Consider the following 20,285-nt stretch of genomic DNA (forward strand, 5'->3'; position numbering starts at 1 on the left):
CTCTCATCATCCGTACATAAAACAGGCTTATGCCGCTACCAACAGTACATGGACCCCCAGCAAAGGACGGTGCGGGTAGGGCTTTCAGGGCTGGGGGTTCTGGGGGTGTGCGCGGGGCAGACCCAGAAGCAGACCGATCAGGGGTCTGTCTTACCGCTTGGCGCGGCATGACGGAGGGGCTAGCATCGGCGTGTCGGTACTTCTGTGCATCGTTTGCTGCAGTGAAAATTCCAACTTCCGCCAGAATTCCCGCCTCCAACCCCTACTTACGCTGTGAGACGTTGGGGGCTATCGGCACAACACCCGTCTGCGATTCGTCCACGCTATTGATACTTACATGTAGGTAAGACGGCTGTGCGCTTTTCGGCTTTCTTCTTCTTTCAGATTGCCCCATTGCGCCACTCATTTGGTCGATGCCTTCCAGGTGTCAAGCATTATTACGATAGCACCGCCAGTGATCAGTATTTATTCCATACACTAGTGCGTGACGACAGGACTTGGTAAGCTGACTGTTGCATTCTGTTGTTTTACGGATAGTCTTGTAGCTGGTCTCCCCATATGTTACACAATTTGGACTTCGGGTACTGGCTGGTGGGCCCAATTCGTTCCTTCCTTGGAGACCCCTGCTTTCTTTTCCATCACTACGTACACCCCATCATATATGAGACATACGTGTAAGCTCTCCTTGACAGTCCTATTCAAATCACTTGCTCTGGCTGTGTAACGCTGGAGGTTTGCCTGGGCGAGCGCATAGCCGCTCTGTCTTCGCATACAACAGTAGTGTCCGTGTCCAGCTTCGTGATCCAATCTGTAGTTGACGACATAAATTCGTCCAGAGTTCCCACACTTTCGTTGAGTAGCACGTATGTGGCTTGCACCATATCGTTAAAGAAATTCCACCCGCATCCAGCCTCTAAAATGCATCACGCACTTCTATTGGCTGCCCTCGTGCTAGCCGCCGTTTTATTGTTCATCGTTGTGCATGAGGTTCTGCTTCCGTCCCATGATCCAAGAGAGCCGCCGCTTGTTCAACCCAAGATACCCCTGATCGGGCACTCGATCGAGCTGCTGCGGATCGGAACTCAGTACTACTCCAAGCTTGCGTATGTAGAAGACGAAGCATGCATACTGGTATTTGGGAGGGCACGATGCTGACGGCAGCTTTCGCAGGCAAGAATGTAAACAACCCATCTTCGCGCTGCACATGCCGCGCGCCAAGATGTACGTCGTCACCTCGCCCAGTCTCGTCGCCGTCTGCGACCGGCGGTCCAGGGCGGTCTCGTTCGTGCCGTACGTCCTCGAGTTCGCCAAGCGCATCCTCCTCACCAGCCCGCACGGCATGGAGATGCTTTCCGAGGACATCCACGAGGAGAGCCGGTCCGGACTGCGCCCCGAGACATTGAAGGTTATCCACAAGTCGCTCATGCCGGGCGATTCCCTGGAGGCCATGGCGAAAGACACCGTCGAGCAGGTATCGGCGTTTTTGGAATCGCCAGTCGGTCTGGGCGACGAAAAGGGAGTGCCCCTTTTCTTGTGGGTCCGCGAATTTTTCAGTATTGCGAGTACGAATGTCATGTACGGACCGGAGAATCCGCTGTTAGACCCCGAGTTGATGGATGGGTTTTGGTATGTCGCTTGCTTGCTTTTTACCTCGGACGGGACTAATGTGTGAGCGTTGTTATAGGACAATAGACAAGGATTTTGCTCTCTTGGGTCTCGATATCAAATCCCATTTGGTAGCACCCAAAGCCAGCCGTGGACGCCAGGACTTCTTCGCCGCCTTTCGCAGGTATTATGCTACAGGCGGCTTCAGGAAAGCCTCTCAGCTCGTACAAAACCGATACGAGGCAAACAGAAAACGCGGCGTCTCAGCGGATGATATTGCGCAGTTTGACCTGGGCGTATGCATTGGCTTGCTTGTCAACAGTGTCCCGGCCATATGCTGGACGTTGTGCCATGTCTACTCAGATCCAAACCTCCTGATCACTTTACGAGAAGGGATCGAAAAAGTGATTACTTCGAATGACCACTCGCCCGAGAATGCCTCCGCCGATGATAAAGGCCCAACCACTACGGTAGTGAATATCCCCCAACTAATCCAGGACCTCCCGTTGTTAGAATCGCTTGTAAAGGAAGTCCTCCGCGTCCAGAGCAACAACGCATCCGCCCGCTTCCTGCTCGAGGACACCTCGATCCAAGCCGACGACGGGTCCACCTACTTACTCAAGAAAGACGCCTTCCTCGTGGTCCCGTCGGCGCCCATCCATAACAGCGAAGACGTCTGGGGCCCGACGGCGCGCGAGTTCGACCCCATGCGCTTTCTCCGGCCGCAGGGGCACAAGGGCTCCGGGGCCACGTACCGCACCTTTGGCGGGGGGCAACGCGCTCTGTCCGGGGCGGTACCTCGCCGTGTACGAAATCATCAGTACCTTGATCATCATGCTGTTGAAGTACGACGTCGTGCCTCTGGAGGGGCGGTGGAACATACCGCGGACGAGACATCATATCTCGACGAGTATTTTGACACCGGTGAAGGATATTTGGGTCAGGATGCTGCCTAGAGAGAAGGCACAGCAAATAAAGTGGAAATTTGTCTGGGAGCCAGAGAAAGTCAGAAAGTAGCCGGGCCCTTTTTCTAAAGCTAGTATTTTATATCGGTTGACGCCACTTAGATGAAGGAACGACGAATGCGAGAGACGAGCGGCCTTGTATATCTAGGTTGATATAGTTCTCATGTAATATGCACAAGCTTTCATGGTTTGGAAGACTACAGCCACGCTTCGGGCCGTCCCGGGTTAAGGGGCCACTCAAGTCTTTAGCCCACCAATCACTAGTGCAGACCAAATCATAAAGTGTGTGCTTCAAAGTTTAGCTTCGTCCCATGAATCGCAGCCGCTTAGTGCAACGCCTGGCGCGTCTATCTTATGATAGTAATGCGTCAAGGAACCAGCCGCCCCTGTCATTTGTCTAGTTGATGTAAGGCGGCCTTGGATGTTGCAATACCGGATGAGATTGTCTATACAAAATATGTATTGCTCTTAAACTTAGCTGTCCTGCATTGTGGACTATTGTTGCATATGTTACGCAACAATTATCCAACTTAGGGCCTAAAGCATCACTAATCTTCCAGTTTCCAGTGCACTGAAAGCTGTCATGTCATTTCATTCCCACTAAGATGGCGCAATCAGTGCCACCGCATCATGGTGTCCTTGTACGGTAGCAAGAGCTTCCGCTGTGACACCCTTGCCCGTCTTGGCTGACCTATCCACTCCCATGGAGAGCAACCACTGCACAACCTGTACCTTTCCCCGCATCGCTGCGTAGTGGAGTGGTCGCCATGCATCCGGTCCCTGCTCTTCAATGTCCGCCCCCAGCGCAAGCAAGTAAATGGCGCAGTCCAGATGCCCATGATTTACAGATTGGAGAAACACCGACATGCTGTCGGGCGACGGTCTGTGACGCCAATTTGCCCCATTTCTGCACAGGATATGCACTATAGGCAGGCTGCCGGCATTAACGGCCTGGCCCAAGGCTGTGGTGTTGTGCTTTGATCTCATCTCGAGGCTGGCTCCGTTTTCCACTAGGAGCCTTGCGGCCGCAACCTGGTTCGCCGCCACCGTGGCCATCAGTGGGGTGTCCTGCTTGGAGCACTGTATATCGATCGATGCCTTGTATTTCAGAAGACGCTCCAGAGCCTTGATGTCGCCAATACTAGCGGCCTGATGCAACAGCGAGCGGCCCTCGAACTTCTTGCTGAGCCGGTAATCGGGATCTGCCCCTTTCTCCAGAAGCTTGCGCGCGGAGCCGTATTTCTTCTGGTCGAAAGCTGCCCAGAGTGCAGTGGGCAGTCGTGTCTCATACGGCGAGCATGTGTTAGGGTTGGCACCGCATTCCAGCAGCTTCTGTACTGAGATGTGGTTGCCATGGTAAGCCGCCAGTAGCAGCGGCGTCGCCCCAGGAGGGTCGTGAGATGCGGCCAAGAAGAGGTCCAGTGTCTGGGCCTTCTTCGCCAGACGCTCCAACTCGCCCGACTTGCCTGCTTCAGCCAGTATGTGCAGTGTAGTGAGGCCGTTCTTGTGTACAGCTAGTGTTGGATCGGCCCCATACTCCAGGAGCACGTTGAGCACCTTACTGTCTAGACTGAGGCTCTTGCCGTTCTTGACCGGCTGAACCGCCATATGCAAGGGCGTCTTCCCTTCACTATCGCGAGCGTTGACGTCCGCATCAGCCGCCAGGAGCCTTTGAACGGGTTTCAGAAGGTTACCCCATGCAGCATAGTGAAGTGGTGTTCTGCCCTTTCGGGTTTGCATGAGGGAGGTTGCGCCAGCGGCAAGGAGAGCCAGAGAGGTTTCGACTTGATGATTGTCGAGCGCGGCGACCAAGGGCGTTGCATTGTTGGCATTGGGCGTGTCTACCAAGACATGGTGATCTAGCAACACTTGGAGACAACGTAGGTCCCCTTTTCGTGCCACATAGTGCAGAGGTCGGTCTCCCCTGTCGTTAAGAATGCATTCGGTCGATGCTCCCTCCTGAAGCAACCGCGCGAGGCCTGGTGCGTTGCCAGCTTCGAGTGTCACCCGGAGGGCCTCTTTCAGATCCTCTGAGGTTTTAGTAGGGATCTGCTCTGACTTTCTTGCCGCCGGCAGGCTCTTTTCAGGCCTATTTGTGTTCACGCTGGTTCGAAGGGTATCGTTGCTTTTGTCGACAAAATGACTATAGTTATGTTAGCATAGATCTTGGGTGTTAACAGAGCAGGCCTCCCATCTAACCTTAGAAGAAATGTCATCACTAGAGTGATGCTATCCTGTGAGTTTTTCATCACCTCCTGCAAAGGCACGAATGATGATTCTTTCCTCAACAGGAACTTGGCTCTGTCGAAACTATTCTTTCTCGATACCTTGGCGATCTCTTCTCGAGCCTCCTTCAGCGCATCTGTTAGGTTCTCCAGCACAATTTCAAGCATTGCTAGGTTGTGATGCAAGATAGCCGATTTGTCGTTCTTGAGACTTTTCAAGTGGTCCTTCATATATGCTTCGAGACCTTTAAGTAAGTGCTCAACGACTTTGCATTGTCTGTCAATCTTCTTGATCTCATTTGGGGCATCTTTGAAGTCATCCCATAGCCTCTTCACCTTCCAAGCCGATTCAAAGAGGCTTATGACCGCGGTAATGGAGCCTATCACCTCCATGGCTGATCGCAAGGGCGCACCGACGGGAGGAGGATTGGCTGTCGGTATAGCAGAACGATAATTTAGCGATGAGTTGTTGTTGAAGCCGGATTCTTTTCAACTTCCACGCTGCCATAATAACTTTGACGAACTCTCACTCACTGTCGGGGTAGGTAAATGTCAGCCATGTCAGCTGGGTGGGGACTGTACAGTAGTAACACAGCCACGGCTAGGCATCCCTTTACTATGTAGAAGATGCACTGCCACAATTACGGATATATACCCGGACCAATGACTAAGTGTATAAATTGCTGGCATTCAAAAAGCGTTTGATTGGTGGTATTCGAAGACGATAGTCCCACAGAGGCTCGACTTTCCACCTATCGCTAAGTAGACGGGGCTTTGCTCGTATCATCGCAGAGCCCTGGACGTAGGCAAAGCGTAACTTACTAAATCCATCTTAGTCCCAGCCACTGTGAAACAACGCCTTGCCAATAAACTTGCAGCTTCTCTGTAAAGCCGATGCATGCGGTTCAGAGACCGCCAATTGGCTGGGGGTGCTCCTATTTTGTTGAGGAGTCCTGCATCCCCGATCGCTGCGCGCATCGTCGACCGTCAGGGTATGAGGCTCTACCCCTCACTCTCCTCTTGTCATTACGGAGGTTGGCAAGACGTGGAACATGAAGAGGCAGTTTTCCCTTCCAGCTATGACTCTGCCAGATCAAAGGGGTACAACATCACACATATTTTCTTCTAACAGCCCGGTTGAGAGACGAACGCCAAAGCGATACCAACAAGCCTACAATGGAAGATGCTCCTCGAAAGCACGAGGACTACACGGTCGGATGGGTATGCGCGCTACCCAAAGAGCAGACTGCGGCGATAGCAATGCTCGACGAACGACACGAGAGCCTCCCCAAGCTGTCCAATGACTCCAACGCATACACACTCGGATCGATCGGCCGACACAACATCGTCATCGCCTGTCTGCCCAAGGGAAAGATCGGTACCAGCTCGGCCGCAGAGGTTGCGAGTCGTATGGTTGGTACATTTCCCCGCATCCGCTTCGGCTTGATGGTGGGCATTGGTGGCGGCGTTCCTCCCAACGTGCAGCTTGGGGACGTCGTAGTCAGCGTACCGATTGGACAGCTTCCTGGAGTCGTCCAGTGGGATATAGGCAAGGCCGAAGATAACGGACACTTCGCGAGAACTGGGGCTCTGAATGATCCGCCAACGTTGCTTCTCACTGCCTTGACGCAACAGGAATCTGCACACGAGCTTGATCAATCCAGAGTACCCGAGTACCTTGAAGCCCTCGGGAGAAGGAGCTCGCGGTTAGCAGAGAAGTACTTGCGATCGGACCGACTTCAAGACGTCTTGTTCAATGCAGACTATAGCCATGTTCCCAATGTGGCTGACTCAGGTGTACAATACGTCGACCAAGATACTTGCAAACGTTGCGATATCAACAAGTCCGTGAAGAGAGAGCCACGCGGTATGAAGGTACACTATGGAACGATTGCATCTGGCAACCAAGTCATCAAGGATGCGGCCGTCTGTGACCAACTATCAAAGGACTTGGGTGGCATTCTGTGCGTCGAAATGGAGGCTGCCGGGTTAATGGACACTTTCCCTTGCATCGTGATCCGGGGCGTCTGTGACTATGCGGACTCGCACAAGATCAAGGCTTGGCAGGAACATGCTGCCGCTGTAGCGGCAGCCTTTGCAAAAGACCTCTTGGGGTACGTCCAGCCAGGCGAAGTTTCCCAGGAGAGAACAGCACAGGAGCAAATTTACGGGAAACTGGACATCTTGACAGATGGCGTCAAATCAGGTTAGATAATGTAATCTGTTTTTCCAATTACTTTTCGAAACCATTCCTGACACGCGATTCAGTTCAACAGCACTTTCTTAGCGAGGATGAGCGTAGAATCCTTGACTGGCTTTCCCCTTTAGATTACGGGCCACGGCATAGTGATCACCTTCAACGACGCGAGGAAGGAACATGCAACTGGCTCCTGGAATCTGAGACGTATTTGGGGTCTACATCATCCTTGATGCCGTTGATGAATGCCAAGAGTCTAATGGTTGCCGGTCGGGTCTCCTTTCAGAGATATTTGGGCTTCAGGCAAGGCAAAGAACGAACATATTCGCAACTTCCAGGTTTGTCCCAGACGTCATTGCGAGATTCAACCAAGGCGATACGCTGGAAATTCGGGCAAGAAGTGACGACGTGCAAATTTATGTAAAACGTCGTATACAACAGTGGCCTTCGTTTATCCAGGATCATCCAGATCTGCAGAGGGGTGTCATAACCACCATATCAGAGGTTATAGATGGCATGTATGTTCTTCCTCGGTCTTGTTAATCTTCAAATACTGACTACCTGCAAGGTTCTTACTGGCCCAGATCTACCTCGAATCGCTTTTCAACAAGTTAACACCAAGTGCCATGCGAGACGCAATTGAGGCAATGAGAGAGCTCCAAAAACAAACCCTAAAGACAGACTCAAAGGGTACCTCAGAAGCCCTTAGTAAGGCGTACGAGGATCTCATGAACAGGGTCCAATGTTAGGCGAGAGAGAGGCAAGACCTCGCAATCAAAACTCTATCATGGATCACTTGCGCCAAGTGGCCACTGAGCCCACAGGAACTCCAACACGCACTCGGAGTCAGACATGACAAACTCATATTTGACAAGGACAACCTTCCACGGATACAGGATGTACTTTCCGTCTGTTGTGGTTTGGTAACATTGGACGAAGAAAGTGATGAGATCCGCTTGGTTCATTACACCACTCAGGAATATCTGGAAAGCAGGCAGCAAGAGTTCTTCCCAGACGTCCATTCTCTTCTCACAACAACCTGCACCGCCTATCTCTCTTCTCATACATTCGAAGGCGACGACTTTGATGCTGATGATCCCCCGTTTTATCACTACGCAGCTTGTCATTGGTCACAACATGCTATCCATACTTCAAGCTGCGACTACGTTGAGCATTCTCTCAAGAGAACCAGTGCCGTCCAGTTTGCCTTTGACAGAATATGGAGATTTACTCCTGATGGCGATCTCGGTGCTAGTTTTGTACAAACGAGCATGGACGTCCGTCCGGCCATGACTGGATTACAACTAGCAGCTTTCTTTGGCCTCACTGGAGCGGTGAACATCATGTTAAAATCATATGATGTTGACTTCACAGATGGCAAGAACAGTGGGACACCATTGTGGTGGGCTGCCTCACAGGGACACAAAGCTATGGTCGAACTGCTAATCAAAAAGGGGGCCAACATCGAGGGCAATACTGAGTGCGAGCGAAAGGTATTCCGTTGTGATTATTACTTCCAAGACAGCACGCCACTCTGACAAGCAGTCTACAATGGGCACAGAGACACTGTTGAGCTACTGGTCCGAATGGGGCTGATCCCAAGTTCGGACTTGCTGGCCATCCACCGATAACTGTCGCATCGAAAGGACTAACCCAGATGGTTGAGCTGTTACTCCGATATGATGGTGTTGATGTGAATGCCCGAAACGTTGACGGGGCTTCATCATTGTGCCTTGCTTCTGAAAGGGGACATAAGGCCACAGTCGATCTACTGATCGAAAAGCGCGCTGATCTCGAAATCAAGAAAAAGGGAGGAACTGCACTGTTATTAGCAGTTAAAGGAGGGTACGAGGATATAGCGGAGGTTCTGATTAAAAACGGCGCCGACGTCAAGATCGGTGATAGTGATGGCTTTACACCACTATGGCATGCATCCTACCAAGGACGTGGAAGGCTCGTGGGACTTTTGGTGGGGAGGGGCGCTGATATTAACGCCAAAAATATGATGGGGCGAACACCATTGATGATGGCTGAATTGCGAGGGCACACAGACGTCGTTAAGTTCTTAACAGAACACAGCATTGATATCACGACTGGAGGTAACAATAGTCGAGGGCCACTCTCCATGGGGATTCCAATGCAGGAGGCACAGGATCTCGATCATGTTGTCACTGGCGAAGGGTCAAACTGTGTTCTTGGGAAACGGCGCCGCGAGTCGGAGATGCAGCGCCATTTGTGAGCCTTGAGGACAGCGGGTGGCATTGGCGGGTATTTGAGATACAAGCATGTGTCACTGGTCAAGAACTACGGTGAGAAGGCCAAGAGTGGGGCAGACTATGGCTATGTACATATTTCATTGCTTTCTTCCTCATTATCTATATACAACTGTTTCTGATTTCGCACATCTCTCAGATGCTAAATCCTCTTGAGGGGGAGCATGCTGGGCCGTGGCGTATGGCAACGATGCCCAAATGAAAGGGCTGATAGGAAACCTCGGTGATGGAGTCTCTGCTGGTCTGGCGATATGAGTACAGACATTCGGAAAGAGAACGTCCTATTAAGACCAGCAATTATCCATCGGCGCAATGTTTGTCTCGCCTCATGTGCTCATGCAGCGGTGTCGTCCAAAAGTGAAAGGGCTTGCGAAGAACCTTGGTGATGGGTTCACATGCTGGTCGGGGGATAGAGGTACAGACGTTCGTGAACGTCCTATTAGGACCAGTGTGTAGTGTAGTTTCCACCAATTTCGCATGCCAACGACTCTTCTCGTACAGAGGGAGAGGGTCCGATCCACGAATGAATATCCGTACAGACTCTACAGCGCTTAACGAGCGAAGCAACTCCAAGCCAGAAAGCCCAAGCCAAGAAGCTTTGTCGCGTTGTCGCGTCGGTCGAAGTTATGGTGTCAGGGCGGGGGCTGGTACCTCAAAGCGATCTCGGATCAGGTGCTCGACAACCGAGGTTTTAATCTGCATCCACGAATGTTAGTGTCTTAATCGTACAAGAAAGCAATTGTGCGGAGAGGTTTCTAAAGGTGATTGATCGAGGGTATGGCGAAAATGGTGGTGACAGTTATGGGGTTATGAGTTGGGCTTCAGGGCTTGAGAAAATACATACCATGCCCTCGACGAAGCCCTCACGTTGGGCCACTCGGACGAGGCCATCGCCACGACCGCTTGCAATGTGCTTCCAAAAGCTCGAGGCAGGTGGGATATCGTCACGCTCGAAGAAATAAGTCGGTTCGAGAGCTAGGTCCCTACCGCCGGTCGATCTATCCGCGCCACTGTGGATGTGTACGGCGATCTGCTGGAAATAGGGGCCCAGAGATGACAATGGCCAAATTTGCTGTACGACTAGGCGTCGAAGATAATTCAGCACAGCCATGTTCGTGAATTCGTAATCCCGGTTGTCCACATCATATCTTGCGACGATGGTCAGGGTCCGGAGATTCTGCATATGCGGCCCGGAATTCGTTGCGACCTGCTGCCAATCGCGGTCATCCATCTTCAAATCGAGAACAAGATTCTTCATGACGGCGAGTCCTTCGACAGGGACGACCGAGTTGAGAAATCGCGCTGCCGGGGACATGTTGGGGCTCATAGGTAGTTGCTCAGCTAGTGTTGACGGCATAGCCGGGGGAGTAGTGGGTGCTCGGCCGCCTGCCCATCGAGCTGTGGCGTGAGGTCGAAGGCAGCGCGGTCCGCAGCCCCTTCTCGTCCCGCCTCTTCGTCGGCCGTCCCTTCAAGGACCTCGCCAAGGCCGAAGACACTCTCTTGAAGCAATGCCGCGACATCGGCCGCGCCGTCTTCGAGGCTAACGAGTACTTCACGGGCGAGCTGCTATGCCTGACCGACGAGACCATGAGCTACCGCCCCGGCGCCTACTCGCACGGCTCCTGCGAGCAGATGGCCCTGGTCATGCACGAGGCGTACCCGGCCTGGCACGAGACGGCGGGCGCGCTGGAGCTCCTGCAGAGCGCGCACGCCTGCGCGGTCCGGGCCTACCACGTCGAGCTGGTGAAGGAGGTCGTGATTGACAAGGTCTGGGACTTTTTGGAGGTCGCGGCCCACGACGGCTCGTACATGGGCCCGCCGCACGAGAAGCCGTTGGAGAAGTACGCGGTGGAGTTCCGAAAGAAGGGGTTGCATCATAATCTCCACGAACCTCGGGTTGTTGATGAGGATGATGATTCGGGGGACTGGTACGGTGACGGGATGGGGGCAATCCGTTCGAGTGCGATTGCTTCGATCATGGCTTTCACGAGCATGGGAGCTCCGATCCTTTGTATGAGGAGTATCTGAGGGACGTGGGCGCTATTTTCTAGGTCTGCCAACACTTTGATTTGAGATGGCGTGAGCTATGCCCTTGCGCGATGGGGTACGTTACGAGGAAACGGATTACGATGCGAGCAAGGTACGGATATGACATTGTGGCACTTGTGGAAGAACACATGAACACTTCTTGCTACTTCATTAATTTAATGCTGGCCATTGTTATCAACCTGTGTTAAGTGATAGTGAGTGTAGCTAAGAACAAGCTGTTGCACCTCCCACATTTGACCCCCTTTTTGGCTTAAGTATTGTACGGGTAGCTACCCCTGTGAGTTTTAATACATACTTCATGAGATAACGAGTGCATTATGTTCTATATGATTTCAACCAATAGTGAGATGGAATTACAATACAAGTAAACCCTAGACAAACTCCATACCACCAATACTGTAATCCTGGCTGTGTTCACCAACTTACATACCGCTCATGTTTACTACTTACGCTTTAGAAGTAGCAGACACAGTTTCGTCCCCCCCTACCCAACCTCCGGCCCGCCACGATCCAAGTCCCCCACGTAGTAGCCCCCATCAAGACGGGCACCCCAGTCCCACCGCGACGCCGACCCCCAGCCTCCACGTCCTGCGCTCTTCGTGGCTGAGCCGCCTCTGCCCCTCGAGGAACTTCTCCGCGAGGGACGAGGCCACGATGAACCGGTCCGACCGAATGTACGGTACACTGTCCGCTCGGGAACTGCTGTTCACCTTCCGATCCGCCGCGACGGGCAGCGTGATTTCCACCATGTTTGACACGGTATTGTAGAGGCTGTAGAGCGGGACGGCGTCGCGGACGCTGTAGCTGCTGTTGTTGGAGGCGGCCTGGCTGCCTCCGAGGGACTGGCGGATCACGTCCCGGTAGAGCTCGCGGACGATCCGTTGCGGGTTGAAGATGGCGTGCGTCTCCGTCGTATCTGTCGTTGTTGTTTAGCAACCATCAGTACCTCGTCGGACATACATTAGGGAGATGGATGATGAGCATGCAATTCTTAAAAACGGGTTCCTGGACTTACTGAATTCCCACGTCACGCCCCCGTCCAGCGCCCACCGAACCGTCACCGGCTCATCCCTGTACCGACCCTGCTTCCTCCAGGAGATGGTGTGGTCGACATCCTCCATCACGAGCGCCTGTTTGGTAGAATACGTGTCTCGTGCGAAAGGGGGTAGACCCCTCGGGATAGTGGCAGCCCGAACCCCCGGGGTCGCACCACAGGAACGACGTGAGGCAAAGCGGTTCCTCGGAGCAGTCCTTCTCGCTCGGGTCCCACGCCCGAGCGAGGGGGGCCGGAGGAGGGCGGATGTGGCGATAGTAACTAGGAGGAAAGGGGCCCTCATTCTCGAAGGTTGGAGGACAGAAAGTGTTCGTGGGGGAGGTCTTGATTGAATTATGGCTTCCGCACTCGCGAAAAGGATTTGAGGTCTCGAACCTGCATATTATATCATCGCACTAAGCGAGCCGACGTTACATTATCGGAACAATATACGAGCTCGCCAACATGAAGTCCCTCCGAAGGATCGCGCCAAGATGGCGTACTGGACAAGACGTCATACACGACTATAGGGCATGTACCTAGCTCCTCGACGGGCTAGACATCTCCCTTGGATACAGTAACAACTCCGTAGCTGGCTATGTGTGCAAGTTGCTGTGCCCGAGAGATTTCATGAGCTTCATCGCGCCCCCTGACAGCGCAGAGCGTGACTTGTTTAGATCAGTAATACTTAGTCTCGTGACATGCAGTTAATCAGATTCCCCGAAGATCCAGGATGCAATAGTTCTGGTCACATCAGTGCCCCTGCTGTCCAATAGTACATATAGATCTGTGTTAAGTACTCCCTCCCTCACCTCACAACCCGAACCACCTCCCCCACCTCCCCCTCTCCACCGCCTCAAGCCGGGGCACGACGTGCCCCCAAACTTTATCCGCCAGCTCCTCGATCCCCAAGTCCGCATCCACAATCTGCAGATCCTCTTCCTCCTGCCGGAACTCTCCCTTCTCGCCGCCAGGCGCATGGATCATCGACGACGGCCCCTTAGACCCGCTGCTGTTGTCCGCTCCGCCTCCCACCACCACCGTATCCATATCAGCCCCCGCCGCGCCGCTCCCACTACCATTCACCTTCACTGCTGCCGCTGCTGCAGCGGCGGAGGCAGCAGCAGCCGCCGCGGCGGCCGCCGATGCCGACTCGCGGCGCTGGTGGCGGTACGTGTGGCTGAGGTCGCCCATGCTGAGGCCCCAGAAGAGCTCGCGCACGCGCCGCTGCATCTCGCCCTTCTCGTAGACCTCGCCGCCCCAGCCGCCGCGCTCGCGCGCCACCGACTCCTCGAGGTCGAGGAAGAGGACCAGGTCTGGTCGGGGCAGACCCACCTCGGGCGCCTTGGCCCATCCCAGGGGCAGAGTGGGGTTCTGCTTGGCCGCGCTGTACACGATGCCGCTGTGGTAGTAGCGGTCGCAGATGATGGACACACCGGCGGATAGTGTGGATTGGATTGTTTTCCTGTATGTCGGTTAGCCTCAATGGACTTATCAAGGGGGAGTAAGAAGCAAAGCTTGTATGGTATGTTCATGGGTGTTGAAGGATGTCGAGGACAAGGAGAGTGAACAAGCGAATAAGGTGAAACTTACAATGCCTCCCAGCGGTTAGCGCTGAACAGCAGATGTATGACATGATCCTCAATCTCTGTCTGACCCTTGAGATACGCATCGATCATCTGGCCGATAGGCGTTGTGCGATCTATAACATAATGTCAGTCATGTCTCTTACTTGATTCCATGTCTCCTGGGCGAAAGAAAGAAGCCAGTGAAATCGAGAAAAAGGAACCACTCACCAGGAAACCGCATAAACTTCACCTCCTCCCCTCCTCAATGCACCGCTGCTGAAGGAGCTTAGCCTGCGTCGTCTTACCGGCGCGGTCCATGCCCTCAAAGACGATGAAAGCGCCACGCACGGGCTTCGGCCTCTCCTTCTCCGCAGCGGCAGCACCGTCAGCACCGTCCTCGTCTGCGGCGTCGCGCATCGTCGCGTCACCATCCTCGGCTCCGCCGGCCGCATCTGCTGCATTGGCCGAGGAGGCCGGCGCCGGGGGGCGCGGGGATCTGCGCCGAGGCCGCATCTGAAGGGGAGATCTGCGGGGCGGCTAGTACCGGGGCTGAGGGTGTTGCTTGCTGGGGCGAAGCTTGAGGAGGCTGCTGTTCTGCAGCAGCAGCTGGCACTGCTGCGTCCGGTGCTTTCGGCGCTGCTGGCGACGACTGTGGCGGAGGTTGTGACTGCTGCTGCGGCGGCGGTGGTTGCTGGTCTTGTTGCCGGCCTGGTGTTTGAGGAGGATGTGTAGCCACCGTTATGGAAGGAGGCGTATCAGGAGCCGCATCCTGCCCACCAGGGCCCCCAGGAGTAGTAGGAGGCGGCGCGGCAGTATCAGCTCTAGAGGGTGTGAGCGGCTCTGCCTGCGGAGGCGGGGGCGGGGGATGATTGGGTATTGCTGCTGGATGATCCTCCGGGGGCGGGGGTTGAGACGACTTCTGCGTGGGAGAGGACTGCAGTGCACCCACGGCCGAGGAGGCAATGGTGGCCGCGGTGGCCAGATCGTTGATTGATGACATGATGCACAGAAAGACCAGAAGAAACCGAAAATCCGACAATGGTTGGTTGGTGCTGAGGATGGGCTCAGATGAGAGCTAACTTTCGTTTGCAAGCTGGATAGCTGCAGCTCAAGATGCAAGGGAGGCCGGGCGGTTGCAGCTCCAATGGAAGTGACGAAGCTACCAATTGGTGAAACTAAGAAGCAATTGAGGCAGCCGAACTATGCAATCGCTTTCCTCGGATTGATTGAGCTTGCCAATGGCATGAAAATGTCAAGTTTGAAGAGCCGCATGAATGTGGGACAGGCATTGGCATCGCGACTTTCCCGCGATGCGAAAATGCGACGCGTTAAGTGGTGGTTTCATCACGTGCATCCCCCGCTTCCTGCCTCTTGCGTTCGGGTGATGCGACTGGACGTCACTACAAGCGCCAACCAAAAAGACGCCCTTACAACACCGAGGAATGATTCGAGCAAACTCGCATTCAATCGGGCGCGTATTCTGCATTGAGGACATCATCATGTAACGCATGCAGCTGGCCATCATGCAAACTGCCTCGAATGACAAGACTAGAGTACTACGGGAGCATGCCTCGATGGTTGTTACTTCGGGCAAAGATGAATGATACCTGATAATGCGACTGGGCTGTGTGTTATTTCCTCTGGCTTGTCACTCTGTCGCGTCGCATTGTGATGAAGGAACCAATATTGAAGGATGCCAATGTAGCAAGATGTTATTCAAACAGAAAACGAAGCTGAAAAGGATTATCAACGCCGAAAGGCCCCACCCGCTGGTATATACAGAATCCGTACAAACAAACACCAGAAATAACAGTAATCCCAAAGACGACTTCCCTAGCCGTTGCTATGCCGCTTAGCTGAACAGAAACTCCTCAATACTCCTTTTCCAACCGTGGTGGCTCTTCCGACTCATTATTAGCGACTGTATTAGGTCAGGTTACTGTCACATCATCACTCATCCGACATCATCTCAAGTCGTCCCAGTCATCTAGGCATTAGACGCATGGCAAAGATTCACATCCTTCCCCTTCCGCCTCAGCAAGACGAGGCCGCTTCGTTCTCATCTTTCGCACTGCTGCTCTCCCACACTTCGAAGCTCTCGCCAGTGCCTTCGATGGGTTCGAGCAAAGCTGCGCTTGGTGCAGGCTCGTCCGACTTCCTTAGCAGCTCGTCGATCGACTTGGCGCCATCCTCGACGACAGGCTTGGGAACTGCGCCCTCACCAACCTTGATCTCGGGAACAGACTCGAGATCCTTGTTGACTGGCTGCTGCTCCTCTTCCTCGTCGCCAGGGATGATTATCACGCTAGTCTCATCGCAGCCTTCAGGGAAGTAGCTCTTGACGTCCATCTCGCCAAGCGGGCTTCGCTCCTTCTCAACGAACATATCGTCGGCATCGGCAGCGAGCCTTGCAGCGCGAGGCCGGGCGGTCTGAGACACATCGTCCATGGGAGGGACATTCTCCTTGCCCTCTGCACGCTCTCGCTGTTGACGGCGTGCACTCTCCTCGTCGGAGCTGATGTCCAAGGTGCAAGTGCTGTGTTGCAGAAGGTTGGTCATCTCCTGCTCGGCTGTGTCCTCGTGAATCTCAAAGAACCATGACGTCTTTAAGTCAGCCTCGTGAAGGCTGGGAAAGTTTGAGGAGCGAGTAGAAGACACAGGTGCGATAGAAGGTTCCGAAGCAGCAGGAGTGGCCGACGCTTGGCGGCTCTTGTAGCTGGGGATCGTGCCCTTGAGGGCAGCGTCAAGAGAAGGGGGCAGGCGACGACGATGCACCGAGACCGAAGCTGGGAGGGTCGATCCGAGAATAGGGACCAGCAGTGCGACGACGCGATGAGAGGAGACCGGATCGCTTGCCACGGGTGGGAGATCGACCGGCCGGAGCCGATAGTGGAGAAGATTTGGCAATGCCGGTGTTCACCCTTGAAGCGGGCGATTTGGGGTTCAGGACACTACGGGGACGAGGTGCAGCTGCTTTGGGAGTGCTGGCAATCTTGCTGGTCGAAGCGGACTTGGTGAGCAAGAAAGTGGCGGGCTTGATAAAGTCTTTGGGCAGGAGAGAAGAGTCGGAGGAGCCCTTAACTCGCTTCGAGAAAAGGATTGGGTCGACGTTTTCGGTGTCGTTATCTTCGATCACATCGGCAGCCTTCCGCTTTCCTGGAGAAGTCGAAACAGCTATCATATATTTAGTATCATTCAACCATTTCAATTGAGGATAATCATTTTGGATATGTTTTGGGACGCTTTGCTCATTAATCGTGCAGACAGCATGGATGCGGATTGAGTTAAGTGCGTGCAGCTGCAGCATCAACTTGATTGAGTGTTGCGACATATGCTTGCTGGTCGTACGACTTGAGGGGCATTTCACGATTGGACTGGGCAATCAATCGCCCCCTGCACATGAGGATGGGACGTGCGAGATGTGCTGACTGTGGTTGTTGGGAAAAAAGACTTACCATTTTGTCGGTTCTTCAGGCTCGTCAGTGTTTGCAGACGTGTGCCGTCGAGAGGCGCAAAGGGTTGACGGGATAGAGTGGCCATTGTGTCGTCGCGTTGTGTTCGATTGTTGTGGTTGTGGGGTGGTGTATTGTCTATGTCGGCGACCGACCGTTGGGGAGAGAAGAAGGAATTACCAGCCAAAATGCCCAATGGAGCTCCCGAAAACGAAGCTCGTAATGCCTGCAAGCGCGTGCTCTCGCAATCGAACAGAAGCAAGCTATCAGATCCTTTACAGGGAGTCGGACGAACAGGTGGTTCAGTATGTAGTGGAATAGTTGACAGGACTCGAGTTGGATCAATGAATTCCAATCCTCTTGATCTTGTATGTTTGTTTATCTTTTTATCACTTGGATGCCAGGCGTGCTGTGTTGGGCTGTTTCGAATGAATTGACGTCGAAAGGCAGCTTCAAGGGTGAGAGGGGAAAACAGCAGGAGGGAAAAGTGGCGAAAGGGTGTGAAGAGGGAATCACAAGGTCTTATTGCAACCAGGCAAGCAGTCGATCCCGTCCCGTGTGTGGAGATAAGAGCGAGCGAGAGATGGGATGGGCAGAAACAGACGGACTGCAGGGCGGGTGTGTGAGGTGAGGGGAGGGGTGGTCGCGAAAGGTGAGGCCCGGGGATGGGAGAGATTGGTTGATCGCCCACAATGAGGTGTTGCTGTCTCAAAAACTGCACGTCGGGTCTAGCACGCCGCAGCTGTTGCAATAGGCGCGGAGTGTTAAGCAGGCAGAGCAGAGCAGAGGTACTCGGGAGAAGGTACTGTGGCAGAAGTGGCCGAGGGAGAAAGACAACGGGCGCTGCAGTCAATTAAAAAGGTGGACGAATCAGAGAATTGGGGAAGGATTCGCGCGATAATGCAGATTGGGATTGCAGCGGCCAGAAGACCAGAAGACCAGAAGACGGGAGATGGAGTAACAAGCAAGGTCGTACCGTGGTGTCGAAAAGGAAGGAACTAATTGGGTGTGATGCGCTCAGACCTCAAACCGGCTCCCTGCAGGTTAAAGTTGAAATCGCAGTGGGAGTGACGAGCGAGCGAGACGAGACACCAGGCCAGAGAGGAAATGGGATCGTGTTGCAGACGCGTGGTGTTGGTGTATCTTAATGCGATGCGTGTTTTTCCACTCCTCCCTGAGCCTCCCTGTCTGTCTCCCTCAATCTGCAATCCAATCAGGCGGTCAGGATCCCCCGTCCAAGGCGTCAAAGGGGGCCCAAGGCAGAGAGCCAAGCCAAAAGAGGTGCCACTTTAGCGTGGAGTTACAGCACTGGTTTAGCGGTTAGTGGGGTTTGCGAGTGTTCGCTCGTTCGGCCTGCCGGGCTTGCTAGCTCCAGTCTCTTTGGGCTGCTCTAGCTGCAACAACTCTGCTGCTGGTCACGCAGATTCCGGGCTATGTCGCAGCACTCTGCCGTTCGTGTTGGACCACTACGGCACCACCACCCCCAAGCCAAGACCGCTGAACGCTGCCAAAAACCAGGGTGGCCGTAGCAATTCAGCTACGAGCCTACGGCGCAGGAACCTCATGCATATGCCCATTTCCCCTTCTCCCGCACCTGATTCGCTGGCAGGGCGTCAAGTCCAAGTCTCACTCCTGCTAGCAGTCATGCAGGTCTTATATGTATGCTCATATATCTAAATCGGTCGTAGTAATAGCAGCATCTCGGAGCAGTTTAACAAACAAAGCAAGTTCGTTCCTGGTCCCTGCTCCATGCCTGCTCCCTCGGCTGGCTCGAGTTGGCCAGTAATTGATTGCCAATTATCACGTCACGATTTCCTGGAGCGCTGCGGCGCTGCCGTTGACTGACCTGAGCGAGCGGAGCTGGACTGCCGTACTTATGTAGATGGAGGGGCGGCAAGCGGTCGACGGACAGCAGGACGGGCCACACTAACCACCAAACCATTCAACCTGAACCAAACGCCACGCTTCAGTCGCGCTCAAAGAGAGACCAGGGGCCAGACCGTCATGTTTCTACGCGTAAAGCACGCCCAGGGTCACACGCTTTTTCGCGTTCTCAAAGGGAGGATGAGCGTCGTCCCCGTCTTACTGCCTTTAATTGCCTGTCATGGCTCAGGCCCCGACACGACACGACACGCTACGCCAATCGTCATTTGTGGGCGCGACCCGAACAAATTCGACGTCGAAACTTCGGTACCCCCATCTGCCTGCATCCCAACCGCGACATTTGATCATTGGCTACTACCGGTTCCAGCTTTTAAGCATGGAGAACTGCTCATCTCATCATCATGGCTGATGAATCCGAGAACACTCATATCTACTGGTTGTTCCAGATCAGATGTCTTGTCGGATCAAGTGTGTCTACGCGCTTGAAAGCTTCTCTTTACAGAGGTGGCGTTGCTTCACAGCCCGTGGCTACAGGCTCAAATCTGATCGCTCACAGCTCTCTCGCACAGCAGCTCCAAGTGTGAGACTCTTCTCTGGTGCTTCGGCCGAGTCAACCAGCCTACCAGACATGGTGGTCGTCGCATGGTGTGTGCAATACGTGGCCCGCCTCGAGCGAGCGCACCAAAGTGGATGGGCCAGCCAATAGGCCATCAACCCAGAGAGGGTCGCCGCCATCAGACAGTGGTCCTGTCTGGTCCTGCTACCTGACGGATTATGCCTGCCTGGCCGCAGACGTCGCGACCTCTTTCCCAGCCAGTTGGGATGAAGCTAAATGAGCCTGGCCTGGCGACCACAACCCGACCAGTCGTGTCTTGGGGGGGTATGTGCGATTTCCTTATGATATCCATCATGTCTTGTGATATCTAAGGTTATCACATCCTCGGCATTGGTTTTTCGTCGGCTGGCTGGGCTGTTGGCTGTTAGCGGTGGCTCTCCCGGTGGCGAAGTTCTAGGCCGTTTCTAAGGCTTCCTTC

The 20,285-nt window shown here is 53.9% G+C and overlaps 8 protein-coding genes across 8 annotated transcripts; 3 read left to right on the forward strand and 5 right to left on the reverse strand.

The window, feature by feature from the left end:
• Window positions 1-918: 918 nt before the first annotated feature.
• Window positions 919-2,561, forward strand: PG997_013629 (uncharacterized protein; the record flags this gene model as incomplete). Its single annotated transcript, XM_066817943.1, has 3 exons — window positions 919-1,103; window positions 1,171-1,626; window positions 1,685-2,561. The coding sequence occupies 3 exons, from the start codon at window positions 919-921 to the stop codon at window positions 2,559-2,561; spliced, it is 1,518 nt and encodes a 505-aa protein (XP_066663635.1).
• Window positions 2,562-3,170: 609 nt separating this feature from the next.
• On the reverse strand, window positions 3,171-5,188 carry PG997_013630 (uncharacterized protein; the record flags this gene model as incomplete). The annotated part of the gene is made up of 2 exons (XM_066817944.1): window positions 3,171-4,713; window positions 4,770-5,188. The coding sequence occupies 2 exons, from the start codon at window positions 5,186-5,188 to the stop codon at window positions 3,171-3,173; spliced, it is 1,962 nt and encodes a 653-aa protein (XP_066663636.1).
• Window positions 5,189-5,971: 783 nt separating this feature from the next.
• On the forward strand, window positions 5,972-9,231 carry PG997_013631 (uncharacterized protein; the record flags this gene model as incomplete). The annotated part of the gene is made up of 6 exons (XM_066817945.1): window positions 5,972-7,001; window positions 7,064-7,199; window positions 7,331-7,510; window positions 7,561-7,707; window positions 7,843-8,485; window positions 8,650-9,231. 6 exons carry the CDS (start codon window positions 5,972-5,974, stop codon window positions 9,229-9,231), a joined length of 2,718 nt encoding a protein of 905 aa, XP_066663637.1.
• Window positions 9,232-10,448: 1,217 nt separating this feature from the next.
• Window positions 10,449-11,293, forward strand: PG997_013632 (uncharacterized protein; the record flags this gene model as incomplete). Its single annotated transcript, XM_066817946.1, has 2 exons — window positions 10,449-10,580; window positions 10,637-11,293. The coding sequence occupies 2 exons, from the start codon at window positions 10,449-10,451 to the stop codon at window positions 11,291-11,293; spliced, it is 789 nt and encodes a 262-aa protein (XP_066663638.1).
• Window positions 11,294-11,850: 557 nt separating this feature from the next.
• PG997_013633 (uncharacterized protein) lies at window positions 11,851-12,435 on the reverse strand (the record flags this gene model as incomplete). The annotated part of the gene is made up of 2 exons (XM_066817947.1): window positions 11,851-12,230; window positions 12,330-12,435. 2 exons carry the CDS (start codon window positions 12,433-12,435, stop codon window positions 11,851-11,853), a joined length of 486 nt encoding a protein of 161 aa, XP_066663639.1.
• A 725-nt stretch (window positions 12,436-13,160) lies between these two features.
• On the reverse strand, window positions 13,161-14,332 carry PG997_013634 (Thymidylate kinase; the record flags this gene model as incomplete). Its single annotated transcript, XM_066817948.1, has 3 exons — window positions 13,161-13,812; window positions 13,941-14,049; window positions 14,221-14,332. The coding sequence occupies 3 exons, from the start codon at window positions 14,330-14,332 to the stop codon at window positions 13,161-13,163; spliced, it is 873 nt and encodes a 290-aa protein (XP_066663640.1).
• Window positions 14,333-14,339: 7 nt separating this feature from the next.
• On the reverse strand, window positions 14,340-14,915 carry PG997_013635 (uncharacterized protein; the record flags this gene model as incomplete). The annotated part of the gene is made up of 1 exon (XM_066817949.1): window positions 14,340-14,915. One exon carries the CDS (start codon window positions 14,913-14,915, stop codon window positions 14,340-14,342), a length of 576 nt encoding a protein of 191 aa, XP_066663641.1.
• A 1,034-nt stretch (window positions 14,916-15,949) lies between these two features.
• On the reverse strand, window positions 15,950-17,455 carry PG997_013636 (uncharacterized protein; the record flags this gene model as incomplete). Its single annotated transcript, XM_066817950.1, has 3 exons — window positions 15,950-16,701; window positions 16,730-17,071; window positions 17,371-17,455. 3 exons carry the CDS (start codon window positions 17,453-17,455, stop codon window positions 15,950-15,952), a joined length of 1,179 nt encoding a protein of 392 aa, XP_066663642.1.
• Window positions 17,456-20,285: the final 2,830 nt, after the last annotated feature.

The sequence above is a fragment of the Apiospora hydei genome, assembly GCF_038363865.1.
Source record: "Apiospora hydei strain CBS 114990 chromosome Unknown utg000009l_segment0_segment0, whole genome shotgun sequence".
NCBI classification, from domain to species: domain Eukaryota; kingdom Fungi; phylum Ascomycota; class Sordariomycetes; order Amphisphaeriales; family Apiosporaceae; genus Apiospora; species Apiospora hydei.